At 35.1% G+C, this 21,320-nt stretch overlaps 1 protein-coding gene across 2 annotated transcripts in view; it reads left to right on the forward strand.

Annotated features, from left to right (window-relative positions):
• The window catches only part of LOC123874917, a 138,399-nt gene that overhangs the window by 81,429 nt on the left and 35,650 nt on the right, over window positions 1-21,320 (forward strand). For both annotated transcript variants that reach the window (XM_045920480.1, XM_045920481.1), the window contains 4 exons: window positions 2,852-2,970; window positions 6,495-6,628; window positions 7,881-7,978; window positions 10,015-10,152. In XM_045920480.1, coding sequence (XP_045776436.1) covers window positions 2,852-2,970; window positions 6,495-6,628; window positions 7,881-7,978; window positions 10,015-10,152 — 489 coding nt within the window. The remainder of the gene's footprint in view (window positions 1-2,851; window positions 2,971-6,494; window positions 6,629-7,880; window positions 7,979-10,014; window positions 10,153-21,320) is intronic.

Genomic DNA, 21,320 nt, shown 5'->3' on the forward strand with positions numbered 1-21,320 from the left:
ACAAGTGTAAATTAAAAATTTTCAACACCCCCGACAAATCATTTTCAAATAAATAATTATGTATATCTAGGCAACGTCCATCTTGACAGCTTGACATTTGTCAATTGACACTTGAATATTATGAACCTAACGGTTATCTAACCTTCTTTTATACAAGAAAACTAGAAAAGAGCTGATAACTCTTAAACGGCTGAACCAATTTTTTTGGATTATAGCTAAGAACACTCTCGATCAAGCCACCTTTCAAACAAAAAAAACTAAATTAAAATCGGTTCATTCGTTTAGGCGCTACGGTGCCACAGACAGATACACAGATACACAGATACACAGACACACAGATACACAGATACACAGACACACAGATACACAGATACACAGATACACAGATACACACGTCAAACTTATAACACCCTTCTTTTTGGGTCGGGGGTTAAAAAATAAGATCCAAGTCAAAACATTAAGTTGGTAAATGAAAAGGGGACAGACAGGACATTTTGTATGGTTACCATATTGCGGCGGGAAGCCATTAGATATTTTTATATCTCTTTTGTATGGTATGGATATTCATTGAGGATATATTTTAGGGCTAACGCACGTCCCATTGGAAATATCTATTGTAGTGAAGGACATTACTTTGTACGGTCGAGATACGCTATATAGAAATATCTTCTATCTATCTATAAATATAATCGCTATAATGGCTCTAGTAAACCTCGTATTTGTAGGTTTTTCTTATATTGATTAATACAGAAGTAAAAAATAGACGAGCAATGTTATATTATTTATAGCTCGATTGTAGAAGAGTGATAGTTTCAACGAGCTCTAATGCCTTCGAAAATGTAAATACTTTTTCAAAAATCTTAAGCTTATCATCAGTTCTTAGAACGTATAATTACAATATTACAATATTACAATGAGTTTGATGCGCAGTATCATAAACACCCTTTAATAGCTTTCACGTAATAAAAATTAAGAATACATTGGCCTTTTAAAAGGCCGTAGCTTGTAATTGATTCGGGGAAAGTGTTGTGTGGTGAAAGTTTGTAGGTCTGACTTGACTGACTTCCTGGTTGATTCCTGTCACTAAAGTATTTGACAGTAAGATATAATTTAACGACAAAGAATAGCACGAGCACAGCGAGTGCGATTTTTTTTTAGTGCAGAAAAAACTTTTTTAAAGCAAAATAGAAAGGAGCACAGCCTTAGCAAAATTTCATTTCATTCAGCAATTTAACAAGAACGAGTACGTATGGCATGAAGCAAAATAACGCTTCGTTTCAGGGATTTTACGTGAGTTTGAATCCCCAAAATTTCTACTTGCCTACAGCCAAGCCCTATCATACCGCACTACCCTCATAAATTATCATAAAGGAATGTAAATAATAAAAACCTTTTCGTAAATATAGCATTAGCGACTAGAAAGGCTATAATAAAAAAGGGTGACGTCAAAAGATTTATATTTACAATAATAATGTTCTAATACGACGTCACCGAAAGTTTTATAAATTGATCGCACACTGGCTGTAGATACATTTTCAGAAATAAAAATTCGAATAACTTCAGGAGCACGAGTTGAACGTATCAAATAGCCTCCAAACTTTTGTTTATGGGTGCCATAACTGACTAACTGAAAAAAGTATTACAAGCATATACAATGCATTTTTCAATTATGTAATTGGAGCCGCATGGGAATGGTTAACGTTGGACATAAATTCAAAAATTTGTAATTGTATCTACTTACTTTGTATTTAATTTTTAAATTGTTATAAGTAACTGTTACTACTAGCAACAATTTTATTATTGTTGCTACACAATATTATAATTAAGTACTGATTGCTAATGTTCTTCGTATTTGATACGCATAGCACTTACGTCTTCTTCAACACGTCCCACGTGGTGGCAATATTAGCATTTTCAGTTCGAAACCAATATTGCGTGCGGCTCTTGCACCTCTTGCGGCTCTTACGGTTGTAATATGCGATCAGCTTTATGGTGTAAAATATTCAAATGCCCCCGATAATAATATTGAAGACAAAGGCATCGAGGTCGGAATATCGCGCAATGCTTTGACTCGCATAGACATTTCTATTGTGTTTTTATTCAATCCTCGGATATCATTGTTCTATTCATATAGGCTTTCAGGTTTCTGTTTTTTTTTGTAAAATCGTGCTCGATGTAATATTCTGCGGTAAATAAAAATCTCTCTGTAAAGAGTTTTTTTTCTTCTTATATCTTCTATCTGCGTCCAGACCTTGGACTATAAACAGATTTGTGGTCCGTAAATGTTTTAACAATTTAGGCTTTGCACATCCAGCGATGTATCTTTCTGCAAAGATGAAAAGAAAAGGTCAACTGTCAAAAGTAAATGTTTCATCTCACTTAGTTTACAGTAGCTTATACCCGCGACTTCCTCCGTGTGGATCACACAAATTTCGAACTCCTATTTTACCCCCTTAGGGGGTGAATTTTCGATTTTTTTTTCTTATTGAATGTTTACGTTACAATAACTATTTTCGAACTCCTATTTTACCCCCTTAGGGGGTGAATTTTCGAATTTTTTTCTTATTGAATGTTTACGTCACAATAACTAGCTTACATACCAAATTTAAGCCCGATCCGTCTAATTTGAGCTATGGTTTATTAGATCAGCCAGTCAATCAGTCACTTTTTTATATTTAGATTTCATGATATTATCTTAAAAAAAAAAAAACAGTTGAGTTCAGGTGCTTAGCAGAACTGCATTCCAAAATTTGAGCAAGGATTATTGTTACCTTCTCATGCTCGATGCTTAATGATTTAAGTAGCTAGGTCTGAAAAATTTGTTTAAAAACGATTACTTTTTTGTTAACAGGTATGCAACAAGGTGTTCGGGAACGCATCCGCTCTTGCGAAACACAAACTAACGCACAGCGACGAGCGGAAATACGTGTGCATCACTTGTGCAAAGGCATTCAAGAGGCAGGACCATCTGTGAGTAGATGTTGAGAGAGCCAGCGCGTGCCAGACCTTCGTTATTTTATAAAAACTGAAAGTTTCTCCGCATTCTGTCCCCAACACAAGGTGCCACGATCAGCGACTATGAAGTTTGGATCATGGTGGATTTGAATGTAATGAACATGGTTGTGGCTGGGAGCTCTGATATATGATCTCTGACTATAATACATCAGAGTTCCCAGGGATCTTTAAAGAATCTAAATCCACGAAGCCGCAGACAACATTAGTTTGCAACATTAGTTGACAACGTTAGTATGTTTAAAACGCGAGGCAATATATTATAACCACAACTTAGCTGTTAGTACCTGCGACAAAAGCCAATAATACATACGTATGTAGGTACATATGTAGGTAGGCTATAGAAATACCGAATTCCATGAATGTTACTCATGCAAAACATTGAAACTGGGGTTTAAATCCAGTGTCACAATGAATTAATAATCGTATGGTTGAGCACATTAAGAGAGTTCCATGAATATGTAATATGTATCCCACACAATACGACCATGTACGTAAATTCCCGACAACTGCTATTGAGTGTAAAGGCGTATCCACAATATGACTGTTGCTTTTCATTTGACGTGATCATTAACACATCATATTAGAGACCTACACTTACCTACTAAAAGACGTAAACCTCGTTTTCTATTATACCTGTATTTTCCTGATCAATCAATCATTTATTTCTTTAATAAAATTATTATTGGTGATCAAACGAACTTACCTGTGAAGTTCTATCATAATCATATGAATCGCTTTATTCGAAGGTACGTATATTTTTTCACTAAGTAGTCCCAGTAACTTGTAAGCAAGACCGCACGTTTTAGAATTATAATAGAACTGTACCATCTCACGACTATCTCCAGCTCAGGCGTTTCGTCTTGCTACGCCAAAGAGGTCTTCAAATCAGTTAATAAGTATTAGGTACACGGACTTCATACGGCTCACGAGTCACGTCCATCCTGATGCTAAGCATAAGTTGCCCCTTAAATGGTGGCAGTTAAAACGCTGTATGAATATTAATGTGATTATGAGAGCGACACATTCATATCGCGTGTGTGGACTTGATGTAGGGTGACCGGATTTTACACTTGGCTTTCCAAAAAGACCGCAGGTTAGGTAACATAGGTTGATCGCAAATCGCAGTACGCGACCGCCCATCAGATAAAGGAAAAGTATACCTTTCGTGCGTGCTTCAATGGGACACTGGGAGAGAGCTTCTAAGTTTAACTGTCACTAAAACTAGTGACTAAATAAACAATTCATACTATACTTCCTACATTATATTATAAATTATATGATACAGGGATCTAAAAACCTGCATAGTCACACAAGAGAAAGAACACGTATCTATAAGTAGGTACATATTGCATTTTGAGGAGTAATTTAAATTCGAACAATAACTCGAAAATAATTCGAAATTCATTGCGGATGCATTTTCGCGTTGTGGCTAAACTGACCCGAACTGATTTTTTTTTGTTTTTATTCAGATACAAGTTAGCCCTTGGCTGCAATCTCTCCTGGTGATATGTGATGATGCGGTCTAAAATAGAAGCGGGTTAACCTGAAATTGGAATGGCAGTTTTGATGTGTTACTAATTTGCGATCATCCTTAACGTAAACAGTTGTATCTATTTAAGTTGATACAGTTTTTTGTTTAAAAAGAAAAGCATACGAGGCATCACACTAATAAAATATTAAAAAGGCGAAAGTTTGTGTTTGTGTGTGTGTGTGTGTGTGTGTGTGTGTGTGTGTGTGTGTTTGTTACTCCTTCACGCAAAAACTACTGAACGGATTTGGCTGAAATTTGGAATGGAGATAGATAATATCGTGGATTAACACATAGGCTACTTTTTCCCGGAAAATCAAAGAGTTCCCACGGGATTTCGAAAAACCTAAATCCACGGGGGCGAAGTCGCGGGCATCAGCTAGTGTGAAATATTACTAAAATAAATCTTAGTTTTATGTCTTCTAGAGCTTAAAATAGAACGAATTTAAGAGTATTTCCGTTCGATTAAATAGCTAATTTTTTACGTGCGTCGTAAACTTTGTTTTACGACACTTTTGGTCCTAAAATACGGACCGGTACTCTAGTTTACGGAGCAGAGTTTAAGTTTTTTTTTTCTAATTTCAGGTAGGTACCTAACTACTTATAGTATTAAAAGGAAAAAAAAATGATATAGTTTTTGCTAGGCTACAAACTTTCCCAATTTTTTAATCTCCTTTAAAAATATAGAGATTTCCTTTTCCAGATTTCTAGTCTGATTTTCGCATTTCTTTTTTTTATTAGGGAAAATCTCTTGCTAAGTAGGTAAATTCGAGGAACTGATATTTCTAAATGCTCCAATAAGGTAATAGTATAACTAAGTTGGTAGAATAAGTAGCCACGCTTTAAAAAAAAAAACTATTTAAAAATAGACTTCCAATGCAAAAACCGAGTGTAAAAAAAAATATGTAAAAAATATGTTCTAAAGTATATTGGAAGTATGCTAAAGTCAGGTAAGGGTCTGATTTGTATTCCTTTTATTCAATAAAAATAAAATCCTGAAGAGAAATACAAATCAACGCAACGTACGATGCATAAATAAAAGGTGCACTAAAATGTCGCCGCGTTTACTCTCTTATTTCATATAGTCCACAGCAAAAAGTCCGAAGCTCTCTCTAGGGACGAAAGTTACGAGCGTAAAATTCGAAACAGCCATTAATAAGTTGAATGTACGAGCCTGAATACATTCTCGCCGGTTTTATAGGGTTCCGTACCTCGATAACGGAAACACGGAACCCTTAGACGATAACTTTGTTGTATGGCTGTCCATCTGTCCAAATGGAAATGCCCTATTTCTGAGAAACGTTTGAGGAGTTTAAGAGAAAATATCGAATTCTTTATATTATCTTTAGTATAAAAAAGTTAAGCTTTCTCATGCAATACAATATGACACTAGCGAAGTGCTTAGCGCTGATTTTACACCACTCAAAGCCAACAAGTAAAGGATAAAAGGAAGAAAAGGTGCAGTAAAAAAGTACGGTTTTTTAATGTAGGTACCTGATCTTGCGAGCTTGTACAGAACAGTCTCAGTTTACAAGTGCTACTCGCACTTGACCGTCTTTTTTTACTTTGGATAAAACAGACACGTTGAAAGTTCGCTGAGACTTTGTGAGGACGTGCTTGTTAATGAGTGTATGGATCGTTAGCAAGTTCGCAGGTTTTTGTCGCTTTTTTATCGATTTCTATGAAATATGTTGAAAAAATTTCTTATTTCACCGTGTTTCACTTCATATACTATACCTATAGGTATCATAATTTTACGAATCATTACAGGACGACCATCGAAATAGTAAGTAAATGCAACATTATTTTACTTTCAGCATCATTGTCTCTATATTGAATGTCAAGTACATAAATAAGTATATCAAGTCAAGAGTGAATAGGCATCTTCTAGGCAAGCGTTCTCCACCTTAGGCTACATCATCACTTGTATCAAATTCATATTTTTTTACAGGAATGGGCATATGCTCACGCATCGGAACAAGAAACCGTACGAGTGCAAAGCTGATGGTTGCGGAAAGTCGTACTGCGACGCGAGGTCTTTGCGACGGCATACTGAAAACCACCATCAACCCCCGCCTGAAACAAGTACTTATAAATCATTAAGCCTCGTATTCACTTGGGGACAAATATCCCGTTAGGCGTGGCGATAGACATATCGGACGACGTTGGGCGATGTTGACTGGTGTTGCCAGTCATCTTATTTTTTTTTATATCCTTTATTTATAGGCTTTTACCAGTCATCTTATCTGGCGACCTTTTTCGTCTACATTATTATGTTAGTTATTATTTTTTCTATTGTGCAATGTCGGGCAAAATCGAATGACGTTAATAATAATTGCCCCTAGTGAATATGAGGCTTCTAAGTTTGACTAAAGTAGGTATAGCTAAATGTATTATAACTATGACGTGTTAGCAGACATGAAAATAAAGAATGCGAAAAAAAAAATGTGACTATGTTTAGTGTTTCAAATGAAAGGACTCATACGAGTATATATCAAAAAATAGTTAACTCTTTGACCAGTGTGATATTTTTGACAATAAGTAGTCTAGTTTCATAGTTTTTGAATTTAATCTTGTTAAGTTAAAATCCCGTGTACGTATACCCACACAAAGTTACAGGTATTGGTCGGTATAAAATAATTGAGTGAATCAACTAAAAATAATTTCATTTATTATGTTGGTCGCAACGTGAATGAACCCTGTTAGTCATAGAGAGTCGATTTTAATAGAAACAGGAAAACAGGCGAACAACTCGGAAACTAACTTTTTATTGAATTTTCTTGTTATGAATACGAAACTATACAGAAATGGCAATCGATTCTAGTGTTCCGAGTTTGTTAGGGAAAGTTTTACATTCATTACCGAATTCAAAGCTAGTTTAATGAAGCGTAATTATGCTTCTGAAATGGAATATTGTCTAAGCTTGGCATTTTGCTTTGAGTATCATTTTATAGAGTCCAATTTTAGAGTTCAACGCCAACGGGACCTTATTACTAAGCCTCCGCTGTCCGTCTGTCTGTAAGCGAGCTGTTTCTCGTGAACCATAATAGTAAATTGTATTTCTATTGCCACTATAAATACCAAATAATAAAAATTAAATAAGTATAAAAATAACAAATCAAAAACATCATCCAAACCACTGTTTTACTGAATTTTTACACATAGTATTTTTCATTTATTCATGTACAATTACAGTGAGAGATTTCTTCCAAAAAAACAAGAATTCGGGAAAACTAAATATAATAATGCTGAGAAGGCAAAGCACCCACTTAATTATTTATTATGTTTAACTTATTTATTATGCACCCACTTAATTATTTATTATGTTTAACTTCAGAAACTGCAAGCACAACGGAACCAGCCGACCGAGACGCAAGTTCCTCGCGACTCTCTTCCCCTACATCACCGTCACGCACCAGTTCCACGAATTCTGATGTAAATACCTCCATAGTCTATACTTACAAAATTTTATACAGCTTAAAAAATTAAAAAAATATGATTTCCCTACCACAAAATGTAAAAAAAAACACAATTGAAAATGGCTGCGATACTGCCGCCATATTGATTTTTTTTTTTCAAAAAAATTATAACTTGGTATGATATACTTAAGGATTCTAAAGATCCAAGATTCAAAAAATATAAGTCCATAGCTGACGGCTACTTGCAGTCGGCTATGGACTTATATTTTTAATCGTGAGTTTGTGCACACTTTAGTCATTACTCACTTCTATCAGCTCTATAATTAATTGAAATGGAAAGGATAGAAGGATCAAGAACTAACTTTCTTTGAGAAAAATATCTGTATAAAATAGTGTAGGTAATTTCGCACATAATTAGGTGTTCAATCTCCCATTTTTAATACTGGCAACGCTCCAACTGACCGCTCCGCCTGTAAAATTCAGCCCCAGTCGCCCCTATTAATTAACCAATTAGCCCAAATCCGCGTTGTTCTCTTTTAATTTCACACAAACATTACAAGGCTTTGGGGCGGCGGAAAAAATTTAGAAATAATGACGGTCGTGTTACCCAACAATTAATTTCACAGCGAACAAAGTATATCGGCCAGGCAAATCAACGGGAGATGTTTTGTACCATAGAGATATTTAAATATCACTAGAGGCACTAACATAATCATTCAAAATGGCCTCAAATTAACTGTTTTAAAAGAATTGTGTTTTAATATCGTTTTTTGGTCATACAGTAACTGGCACTGGATTCACTTTTACTATGTTTTTTCAAATGAGTTGTCGTCGTCGTCATTAATCGATAGACATCCACTGCTGAACATTAAGTACTGAACATCTTGTAGGGACACACACCAAGGTCTTTTGCGTCCCCTGCGTCCCCTGAATTCAAAAGCTAGTTTTTCAATAGTATTGTCATCTTTATAATATTGCATTATATAGAATAATACTCGTAATTCTTACAATAATATTCTAACAAGAGTAAATATAAGACATAATAATTAATATCTCAACTTTAACGTGTCGTTCAAAGCCTACGTAATTGTACGAATATTCCTTTGGTGGGGGCACTTTTTTGACGCCTGCTGTGATTGCTCCTCCAATTTTTTTTAAATCCATGGCCAGGCAAATCAACGGGGGATGTTTTCTCCCCGAGTTTTAATAAGGGAAAACGATTTAAGTTTTATATTGCTTTGAGTGAAAACGCTCCTTTTGTCGGGCTGAGTACCTTTGGTGATTCGAGCATCTCTCAGCGGTTTCTTTTCGATAGCTAAGTTACTTCACTTTTAATGAACCGATTTAATGATTTTTCCCTTTGTACATTTTTCTGCTTCTCGTAATCTGAAACTGGTATTCGATATTTTGTATGGTTCATATACCGCTTCGATTTTGCTTTTCTATTATACCCTTTGTGTACGTTTTTATAACTCTTCTTTAAGAATAATTGTAAGTAGATATTTACTTATATATCTATATCGATAATTACACCTACATATATTTTTTTTTCTGTAGAAATAGATGAAAAAAATTACGGTTTACGATAGTTTATTAACTCTAAGTAAAAGGTATTGGTTATGGGTTCTATTCTATTTAATTTTAGATTTTGTTTATTATTCTGATCTATTTTAGAAAATCGGTACTTTTTTAAATGGGCCACACTCTATACACAATAGATGCACATTAAATGTGGGTTAAAGCGTAGGGCCAACATCTCGTGCGCGATCAGTCCGACACATATACTCGTATTTCGAGGCTTTTGTAATGCTTTGTCAATAACGAAACCATATGATAACTTTGTCTCTTGTGCTTTGGCGGCTGATGTGGAAGCCAGATCGAACCATGGCCATGTCCAAACTCTTGGACCTAGAGAGCACAAGGAAAAGTTTCGCACGGAGATTTCCTTTATAATATAGACAAGAAATCAAGAGGATTTATATTTTGACCGAACAAACCCGTAGGCGATTGATAGTTTCATATAATATTTTTAACGATAACTTGTTTTTATAGTCGAGCAATGGTTCAGACAAGAGCGGCCCACATTCGGGGGACAATAGCCCGCCCCGCACGCCGCCCGCACCGCCCACGCCGCCCGCCCGCCCTAAGCCTAGCAAAGCAAGCAGTAGCAAACCCAAGTCCAACTCTAATGTAAGTACATTTATGTAAGCATTTTTTCTTACTTTAGTTCGGCGACTATGATATTATTAACTTCGGGGAGTGAAAGTCATAATTCATTTAATATTAGAAAAATCTGATTAAAATATGGTCTAGGCTCTAGGGAATCGACAAAAGGATTATCATTCATTAGTCAACCAAATGAAAGTGTTAATTTTCCTCCATTTTTTTCAATTTCACACAAAGGACAGTTACACATTTTCCATGTACTACGTTTGCTTAGACAATGAAATAACAACAAACTAGTACTTTTATTGATTTAGTCATATTCTGAGTTCTACCCGTGATTCTAAGTTTATATATTTTCACATGCAACAATACAAAGCAACTAAAACCCAGTTCTATTTGCTTTAGTAGCAATAGATAAATGCGATAAATTCTCATTTATAACCTATACTATACCAATATGTATAAATATAAAGTTTATTATGTGATTCTTGTGAAAATATTTATTCACTCAATATCGGGCAATTGTTTACTTCTATTGTTATGGTTACTAGTATTTCGTAAAAAAGATCATGTTTGAATTACAGTGATCAATAGAAAATAATGTAAACACATTTAATTTTAGATTCCATTATCTGGTCGGTATTAAAACGCTTTTGTACTTAGAAAGATGTACACACAAACAGGTGGCACTGAGTACCTATCCACGTTAATCTAGTATTTGTACTGCATTAGTTACGCTATTTACTGTCACCTACACTATTTACTGTTACCTGTTACTATACTAAAGGCACCACAACCTTTGTCGTCTAACCTCATCCCTACATAACATAAAGTAAAATCAGCCAGCCGCATCGGATGGGGTAATTTCACTCTTACTTATTTTATTTGTAATTTTTGTGGTAGTTTTTTACCTAAACTTCGAGGAAATTTCTAAATAATATTAAATACATATTAAAACATTGCGGAACCAACAGGATTCAAACCTGCGTCGCTCTTGGGTATCGCGCCCGGAACGCCTTAGACCAGTCGCTTGAATACTGTTTAAAAATATTGGTATCATCAAATATTTCAATATTGATCGGAAAATATATTTTCTTCTATATTAATACTTAGGCCGTACAAATCCAGGACGACTCAGATAGTAATGACCACGAAACAATTTATCCTGGAATTTTTTATGTAACAGAAATACATAGAAAAATTTAGTGGTTGCATATCCAATCAGAATCTTTGACTAGATCCAAACATAATAAATATGTCATTATGAGTCATCAAAACAACTTAGTAAGCGTAGAACCAACGTAAGCGCTACGCAAACTGCTACGTAGGTAGTTTCGTAGCAAATATAACTTGGACGTACTCGTATCTATGGTTCTACGAATTGGGAATACATCGTATTTGCCAGAACTTGCAAAATCGGATAACTACTAAGCTATAACCACATTTATGTACAACCAGCAAATACCGGATTAAGCAAGATTTGTCTTAAAACGAAACATTCAGAATATGCTCATATCTGTAAATCATACTAATTGGGCTACCTATAATATGATGCGAGCTCGTACGTATTAACCAACCTTTCTCATAAAAATTTTCATAACGGAATCACAGGCAAACGCGATTTTTTTATTCCATTATAAGTCAGCCCTTGACTGCAATCTTACCTGGTAGTAAGTAATGACGCAGTCTAAGATGGAAGCGATCTAACTTGGAAGGGGTATAGCAGTTTTATTAAACCTCTTCCTCAATTTGATCCAGGGCAAGCACCTTTAACTTTTATGTGTCACTTGTTTTAACGGTGAAGGAGAATATTATACAAACAACTAAATGAGAGTAAAAGAACCAAAATGCAGCAGGTAGATACTTGCATTAACATTTTCAAAGAGTTGACTTTGTGAAATTTCAAAGTAGTATTGGTCCCGTTCCAATACTAGCTACTACTACCTACGTGCTTTGGACTAAAGCGGGACAGTAAAATTTTATTATTTCTTTTATAAGGCAGCCATTTTCAATCGCAAAGTCCCCACTGCATTGTTTTCACCGGGATAACCGAATTAATAGTGCTATGTTTTGTTAATCGAACTCTGTGTGGTAATAAGCGAGTTATTTCCAATACTGAAAACAAAACAAAGCGAACATGCCACGTTTTTGGCGTTATTTTAAAACAAAAAACATTTTGTATTTGTGTTGAACAGTGTTTCATTGAAATCATTTTATTGTGAAATCAGAACATTGATGCTAGAAACTAAGCTGAAATAAATCACCTTTGTTGCTTGAAATAAATTTTTATTTATTAATATAACTGGGTATTCGTTTTATATTCATTAACCCCCGACCCAAAAAGAGGGTGTTATAAGTTTGAAGTGTGTATCTGTGTATCTGTCTGTGGTATCGTAGCTCCTAAACTAATGAACCGATTTAATTTTGTTTTTTTTTTTTGTTCGAAAGGTGGCTTGTAGGAGAGTGTTCTTAACTATAATCCAAGAAAATCGGTTCAGCCGTTTGAAAGTTATCAGCTCTTTTTTAGTTACTGTAACCTTCACTTTTCAGGGGTGTTATAGATTTTTAGTTTATACACTTAAATACACTTGTGCTTTATATAACATGCGAAATTTTAGAGATGCTTGCTCGGCATCAAACTCCGGACCTCCCAGAATAGGAGGCCGATGTCTTAATGATTAAATGATACCGCTACACTATTATGAGGAACTAGCACCAGTCTCAATACTGGCAAATTTTATCTTGACACCTTACATTTATTTTAAAGAACTAAAACTTAGAACTAAAATCTTTGCGTTGGACCTTGGGCAAGGTCTATTAATGAATAATTTCTTTGCATCAAAGGCTCTGAACTTCAATTTTTTTTAAAAAAACGTGAGATCACAATCTGCTTTTGTATAGAAATGTCAAACCACGACGTTTACCTTTACGGTAAAATAGTAAAATGTAGTTAAAAACTTTTGAATTAATAATTTTAATAAATACGTGGAAATTTTCATTCCTTTTCACCAGTCAATTGAGATCATTGTCAAGCGCAAACATTTTATTTATTCACTCCACGAAACGCATGCTAGGTGCATGCGTTTCGTTTCTAAAATTTGATAAATAAATTTTCATTTCATTTTCATTTCATTTCATATCATTTCATTTCAACAAAATACATAAATAGTGCAAAATTAATGAAAGCAAACGCAACGAACTTAATTCTCATTCCCACAGAAGCTAGACATTGTATAAATAGAGTATCAATGGGACAAATGTCTAAGCGCAACACAAAACAAAATCTGATTCATGGGAAAGAGATTATCATGCAAATTCTGATACATCGCGGACGGGAGTGCGAATGTCCATTGAATTAGTTCGCTCATAAATCAGTAGGGATTCCCGTAACTCACCTGAGCACCCTAGCTTCGTATCGAGAATGACAGCACTCTCTAGCGCCAACTATAATCTTAAATGAACGAGCAAATGAATTTACTGACTTGTCCACGCTTTTTTTCCACAAATGTGCAAAATTTTCTTCATACAATTTTACATTTTTACTTTAATGTTGGGATGGGTACTTGAGCTAAGCAAATTCTTATGGTGGAAGTCAAAAGGAAGGTTTGTTGTTTACTTAAAGTAAAAGTAAAAAACGTAAAAGTTTACTTGAATAAAAATATATTCTATTCTATTCTTAACCGAATCTTTTCATGTGAAAAAACTTTTACTCGATTTGACGGGGTAAATACCTGGTTGATTAGTGGAATTTTACCTTTCAATTTCACAGCATGATCGAATACAAATAGATGTAGCGCGAGCGTAGCGAGCGCAATTTTTTTTTTTTTTTTTTTGTTTAATACAGATAAAAAGCGAAAGATGAACGAGCTCAAAGCTCGACGACCCCAAAATGTATTTTAAGTAGGTAAGTATAAACGTGGTACTAAGCATTTCAATCTATTTAAAATTTGCATTAGGTACTTACTTCTTACTTAGAGCAAGTATATGCAATTGCAATTATAATGCAATTTATCGTGTCGTGTTAAAATTTGTACGTGTCGCGCAATCCCATCGCAATCAGATTAGTTTTTAATTTGATATATGAACCCAGTATCTACTATTTGATTTTTAAAAATCATTCAGTCCAATTGGTATACCTAATTGAATTTTGAAACGGACTGTTGTCATGAAATAGCCCTCAAAATTCGTTAATTTTTTTAATTCTTTTTTTGGGTTACGCAAAACCAGACTGCGTAATATGGGAGCCGTCACCTGTTCGCGGATCGCCACATGTTCGCGACCCCGACACAACATTGAGCGCCCCTTTGATTGAACTAGCAATAAAAAGACTCTTTAATGAGATATACTCTTAATATGCATAGGGACAGATTTGCGCTGATCTATTTCGCGTGAGAAATCTCAGAACCGCACCTGCTGATTATTATTATTATTCTAAGCTGCTGCTATAAGTATGTATAACGACCTTTCGGGTGGTGCGTACTGTTGCCTTTAAGGGGCATGAGACGGGCCTGCCCGCGAAATTCTTAACCTGGGCCCTTTCAAGTAAAGATTTTTATATAAACCTGTGAGGATGATACTGCCATTGTCGCAATTGAAAATGTCATTTAGTCGACGTTGTCGCATTAGTTTAAAAAATGCGAAAAACCAAATTAAATTTTAATTTCGCGGGCAGGCCCGTCGCTTCCACCTTAAGTGGGGAAAGTCGGGTTCAATTCCCGTCTAGATTAATTAGAGAATTTATAATTGTTTAAATTGGTAGTCTTGTCTTATGTTAGGCGGATTTAGTCATGGCTTGTAACTCTAGAAGTAAAGCCGTACCACCACGATATTTAAAATTCCAGTAAGATTCCTAGTGGAAACTGTTAAAGGTATGGGTTTAATAAACATACATACCCCTTTCAAAACAGTGCATCCCCTTTGACTGCATCGTAACTTTGCAACATGAAGCGAAAGTGGTTTTGTCAGAAAAAATCCGAATGAACACTGACCTCAGTATTTTTGGTAATTATTATAAAGCAAACATATTTAATTTTAATGACTACAACACTTTTAAGTACATGCTATAGAACATTTAGTACATGATACTGTCTTGAAGTTTTCAAAAGAGCAATCTCCGAATTTCTTGTTGGTTCTTTTCGGTGGGAAGAGCATTCCGAATTAGTATCAGCCAGTGATAGAATTCACTTGACGATTCGAATGAACTTGTAAAAGTTCATCTATTTGAATAAAAAATCTTTCCATTTACTTATACTGTATTGTCGTTAGCAAGCTCGACAGTAACTATTTGTACTAATATTATTATAGATAGCGAGCGCACAGCAATAGCTTATGCAATACACAGGTTTGCACTAGAACCAATCTCAGCTAAATGATGATGCAGTTTAAACTGAAATTCGATAACTAGGGCAAGCTTGCTTTCTCTATAGCTGCGACTTGTGACCTATAGAGACACGAAACTCTATTTACCTAACACCATGCCTCACACCTAGTGTTCAACATAGCTAGGTCTCGTGTAAAGACTTGTATAATCCATCTAAACTAAGATATATTTCAATTTAATATTATTCAATATACTATACTACTTACTAGATTTTGTAGTTCTAAGACAGTTAAATAATGTTGAAAATTTCGTTATGCGACGCACTTTTCTTGCAAACCGTGGTGCCTATAACCGACTTATTCCCATTTCAGTAGAGCCTACCATCATAGACAATAAAAATCACCTCTGATTGGCGACACTATCTCACTATTGGCAATTTTGCAGAAAGAACACCTTATATTCAGTCAATCACAGTTACTGAGATTGTGGCAATGATTCATGCCGCTGTCTCGCTAAGTATTGACCTGGGAATCGATTACGGTAAAATGACATCTACATTGTGATGATCGTAATCACCTCAGAAATCAAACAAAAATACCATAAATTCAGCCAATCACAACAATTGCGATTGTCATTATGATCGACCAGAAGCGTTATTTTTTTGTGACAGTTGACAGATATTATTATAGGTCATTGCTCTCCTATTCGTTGTTTGGATGCATTGTACCACTTGCGTCCGTTTAATGTTTGGCCAGCCACCTAGTGGGCGCAATTCGTGAAGCTATACGTAAATTCTTATGAGAAACCGTAGAGAAATAAAAATTGGTTGTCTATAAAGTCGGTTTACTGACGATAGTTGAACGTGACAACAAAGGCCGATTGTGCTTCTTTGTCGCTCGTTCCGCGCTCTCGCTTGCACTTCAAGCCTTACATGTAACGCCTCAGAGCGAGGTAACGCCGCATGAGTCATGTTTTTCGTGCGTGCAGCCAGCTCTATCGAATTACAAGACGTTGTCACGTCAAAAAATTAAAATACTAACCCATGATTTCTAAATTTTATTTGCATAGAAAATGCTTAGTAGATCCATCAAATAACTCCTAATTATTATTCGTCACACTTAGCTCCACGTCACTCCACTAAAAGATGAAGTCGCATAAGTAACGCATCCTTAATTATGTATTGGAGCGCTCACAGTGAAACTCTACGCACCTGCGGCCTTGTCGCCCTACATTATAAATGACAGGATCAACCGTGTGCGACCGAAGAATTATGACCTTTATTCAGAGAGCAATAAGAGCTATTAAACACTACAAAATGTACTTTACTTGATGTTTAGTTTTGTGAGAGGAAATTGGGTCGCTTGACGTCACTTGCCACAATCGCCTTACGGCTGGTAGAGCTTAATAAAGTGAAAATATAAACATTTACCTACACAAAAAAGTCAAGAAGAAACCTTTTAACACAACCTAAAAAGGAAGCAATTTAAGAGTCTAGTCTAGAACATAATGTTTTTGCAGCTTCTGTGTTTTGAAAGTTTCGTATCTCACAATTTATTTCTGTTTTCAGAACGACAGTATTGTAGTGTAATTATTATAATGTACTTGAGGGTATTTGGATAATAAATCAGTTGTTGGTCGCCTTGCCTTGTTTTATTACATGGTGGCAGCGGTGGGATCAGCGGTGGGTGGGTGGGTGGGTGGGACAAACTTTTTGATGAAACGGTTGATCGTAAAAGAAACTATAGCGCTATATTGAAACATCAACAAAAACAAAAAGTATACTATGATAGGTCTGCGAAAACCCTTCCACCGCTTCACACGAATGATAAGGTTGTGATAGTAGACGGCAAGGAACGCAAGCTCGCAAAAGTGGTTCAGCAGACTGCGGAACCTAGGTCTTATGTTGTAGAGGATCAAACCAGGCGTAAATATCGGCGCAATAGGCGACACCTGGTAAATAGACAGGGCGAGCAGGCGTCCGAGGGAAGGCACAACGAATGCGAGACACGTTCAACGGAAAATAGTACAAATGCAGGTGAATCCGGTACGGTTACAGATACTGATCTCATGAGTGCGGGCTCAGCCGGAGCAACGTCGAAAGACGCTGTTCCACCGCAGGATTTTGCCTTGCCTCGTCGCACGAGAAGGGCTTGCCGTCTATATGATAAAAATAATTCAGAATAGTGTTGTTGCGTAGGTTGTTAGTGTAAACCATTGTTAATTTATCTTATTTTATTTTATTCAATGATGAATTTTAGAAATGAATTATTTTAATTTAGTATAGGTACTACTAATAATTTTATTTTGTGTTGTGCATTTTTATTTTATATTGGAATATGTAATAGAATGGTTTTATAGTTTATACAGTAACAGATTTTGTAATATGATGAGATGAATAGAGATATTAAAGGATATTAATTTTTATGCATGTCTCACACATCAATTGTTTTTCAGTATAGAAAAAGAAAGATGTAGTGTAATTATTATAATGTACTTGAGGGTATTTGGATAATAAATCAGTTGTTGGTCGCCTTGCCTTGTTTTATTACAAGTATTTTTTACAGTCGCGCGCCGAACGCTGTCAGTAGCGCTCGTTTTGTTTGTTTATTTACCGTTTGCCTATTCTTTTATACAAGGTACCCTCAAGTGAATAATAGGTTGATGTCGTTTTGTGGAAAGAACGTAGGCGGTGATGAACAAGTTCAAACATGTTCAAGAGTGGAAGACGATAGTTTAAATGTGATTTCAAGTATGGAAGTAATCGGAAATATGGAGTGCGAACAGTATATGGAGGGTAATATTACGCCGAAAGGAACAGAAAAAAGAAGACGGCCGAACAGTGATGTAATAGAGGAAAATGACATAGATGATGGATTTATTACTGTGCGTACTAGACGTTCGAAACGATTTGCTAGAAACATCACAAAACATAGTGACTTTCACAAGTCGAATAATAGTAACTTAGAAGAGCAGTATCAAGTGAGTATTACATCTAAAGAAGTTTTGCCAAAACAAATAGCTTTTGCTAAGCTTTTAAGAGCAGAAAATATTACTAATATTCTTAGAATAAAGTTCAGGAGTCCATTCAAAGTACTCATACAGTTTGGATGCAAAGAACATGCAGAGAAATTAATTCAGAATAAGAAGTTAAGTGATATGGGGTATAGGATGCAATTAGTGGATGAAATAAATGTGTCTTATGGCATAATTAAAGAAATTGATTTAGATGAAGAGGAAAAAGAATTGATGGAGAATCTTCAGTGTGACCATGAAATATTGGCTGTGAAAAGACTTAAGCGCTTATCAGACGGAAAATGGATAGATAGTGAGACTGTAAGAATATCTTTTAAAAGTCAGACTTTACCTCCGTACGTATATGGGTTTGGTTGCAGATTTGAAGTGAAAGCATATATGTTTCCTGTAACTCAATGCGCGAAATGCTGGCGGTTTGGTCACCAAACCCGTCTCTGTCCAATGAAAAAAATCGTATGCCCAAAATGCTGTTCAGATCATGAAAATTGTGAAACGACAGAATATAAATGCGTTAATTGTAAGAATGATCACATGGCAAATGACAAGACATGTCCAATATTCCTAAAAGAAAAAATGATAAGAAGAATAATGCTTTTGGAGAATTGTACTTACCGAAGAGCTCTTGAGATACATCGGAATAGCAAAAATAGAAATGAAGAATATGACAAGAGTGAATATGACAAGAGTGAAAGTGAGTGTGAAAGTACTGATCAAGATGATCATACAATGAAAGGCACAGATTTCTTGAAAAGGACTTATCGAGATATTTTGTTGACTGAGGCAACAGTACACGCAGAAAAGTCTGATACAGATGACAATATGAATAACGAAGAAGGTTCTGTTGCTAATACTATAAAGTCTAAAAATAAAAAGAAGAAAAAGAAACAGTCAAAGACAAGACCCTCAAATGAAGATCGGTTTAAGCAGAGTTCACAAGATAATGAAGAGCAACCCAAACAACATACAGAGAATGAAGCATCAAAAGAATGTAAGAATAATATATATGAAGGTAAAATTACTCTTGCATTATTTTTAAACAAAATGAAAGAAATTATTATGTCAAATAGAAAATTAGAAGAAAAGATGGTAGCAGTTGCGGAGTTTATTTTTGAAATTATTTACAAATTTATTTTTACATATTTCGAGAAGATAGATATTTTGAAGAAAGTAGTGTCACTATTTAAAAATGAGTAATTTAAAAGATTTTGTGTTGAATATAGTTCAGTGGAATTCACAAAGTATTAAGCCTAAGGTGGCAGAGTTTGAGTGTTTATTATATCAGGAAAAGGTACACTTAGCTCTTCTGAGTGAAACGTGGCTAGAACCAGATTCAGCATTGCGTATTAAAGATTATAATATATGTAGAAAGGATAGGTATGATAGTTATGGTGGAGTTTGTATTATAAGTCATAAATCTATTAAAGTAGAAGTATGCCCAATATCTATTTCAAATTCAGGTATAGAAATAGTACATATTAAAATATTAAATGTCAAAGATTTGCTTAATATAATATCAATATATTGTCCTTCAACTGTTTGTACCACTCAAGCAGACTGGGATGAATTATTTTCTAGATTTTCTCACAAAACTATTATAGCTGGCGATTTTAACGCCCATCATTCAAATTGGTCGTGTAAAGTTGATACTAGAGGTACACAATTATTTGATTCCTGTTTGGAGAACGGTTACATATCTATCAATGACAATAGTCCAACCAGGGTTAAATTAGTGAATAATAACCTTCAGCAAACATCACCTGACGTTACTTTTGTCTCGTCAGATATCGCAATTAATTTTGAATGGAAAGTTACAAACGAAAATTTGGGGAGTGATCATTTAGTCATAAAATATTCTATGAACTTTTGCGATAATTATAGATGTACAAAACTTCGTAATTTTAAAAAAGCTGATTGGAAAGGTTACAGTAATTCTGTCGAACTTTATTTGAATACTTTCTTTCAAAATAATAATGATAATAATGGTATACAACAGAGATATAATAATTTACTAGAATGCATTAATAAAGCTGCTGATGAAAATATCCCCATCATAAAAATTTGTACTAATCCTTCAGCTAAATTTCGCCCAAAACCATACTGGAATCCATCTATTTCTAAAGCAATTGCTGAGCGCAGATTAGCGTTAAAACACTTTAGGCAAAACCCTACCCCAGGAAATCTTACTGCATTAGAAGGAAAAATTATGGAGGTTAAAAAACGTATTCGACAAGCTAGTTCAAATAGTTGGTGTAATTTTTGTAGCTCAATAAATGAAACGACGTCAGCTCCTGAAATGTACAATCGCATGAGGTGGATCAAGGGATACAAACGTTCTAAGGTTTACTTCTCGTCCGAAAAAAATGAACAACTGTTGTGTAGTCTTTCCCCTGACTCAGTATCGTCTAAATGCCCATCGTTCGAGTCATCAAATTCATTAATGGAATCTATTTTTACTTTGGATGAATTGTACCACTGCTTAACCAAAACCAAAGATACCGCCCCTGGCGATGACAACATAACTTATTCAATGATTTATAATATTCCAGAAATAGCTAAATTATACCTTCTCGAAATTTTTAATATGATATATACATCTGGCTACATTCCAGTCCAATGGCGTGATATCAAAATAATACCAATACCTAAAGCAGATGGTTTAAAGCTTAGACCTATTTCGTTGATCTCATGTGTTTGCAAAATCTTTCACACTATGTTATCTAGACGCATAGAGTGGTTCGTGGAGAGCAATAAAATTTTGACTCCTAACACTACAGGGTTTAGAAGGTCTCAATCTTGTTTGGACAATGTAGCCCGGCTTGTGACGGAAGTACAGATTGGT

This window comes from Maniola jurtina, chromosome 19 (assembly GCF_905333055.1).
Source record: "Maniola jurtina chromosome 19, ilManJurt1.1, whole genome shotgun sequence".
Taxonomy (NCBI): domain Eukaryota; kingdom Metazoa; phylum Arthropoda; class Insecta; order Lepidoptera; family Nymphalidae; genus Maniola; species Maniola jurtina.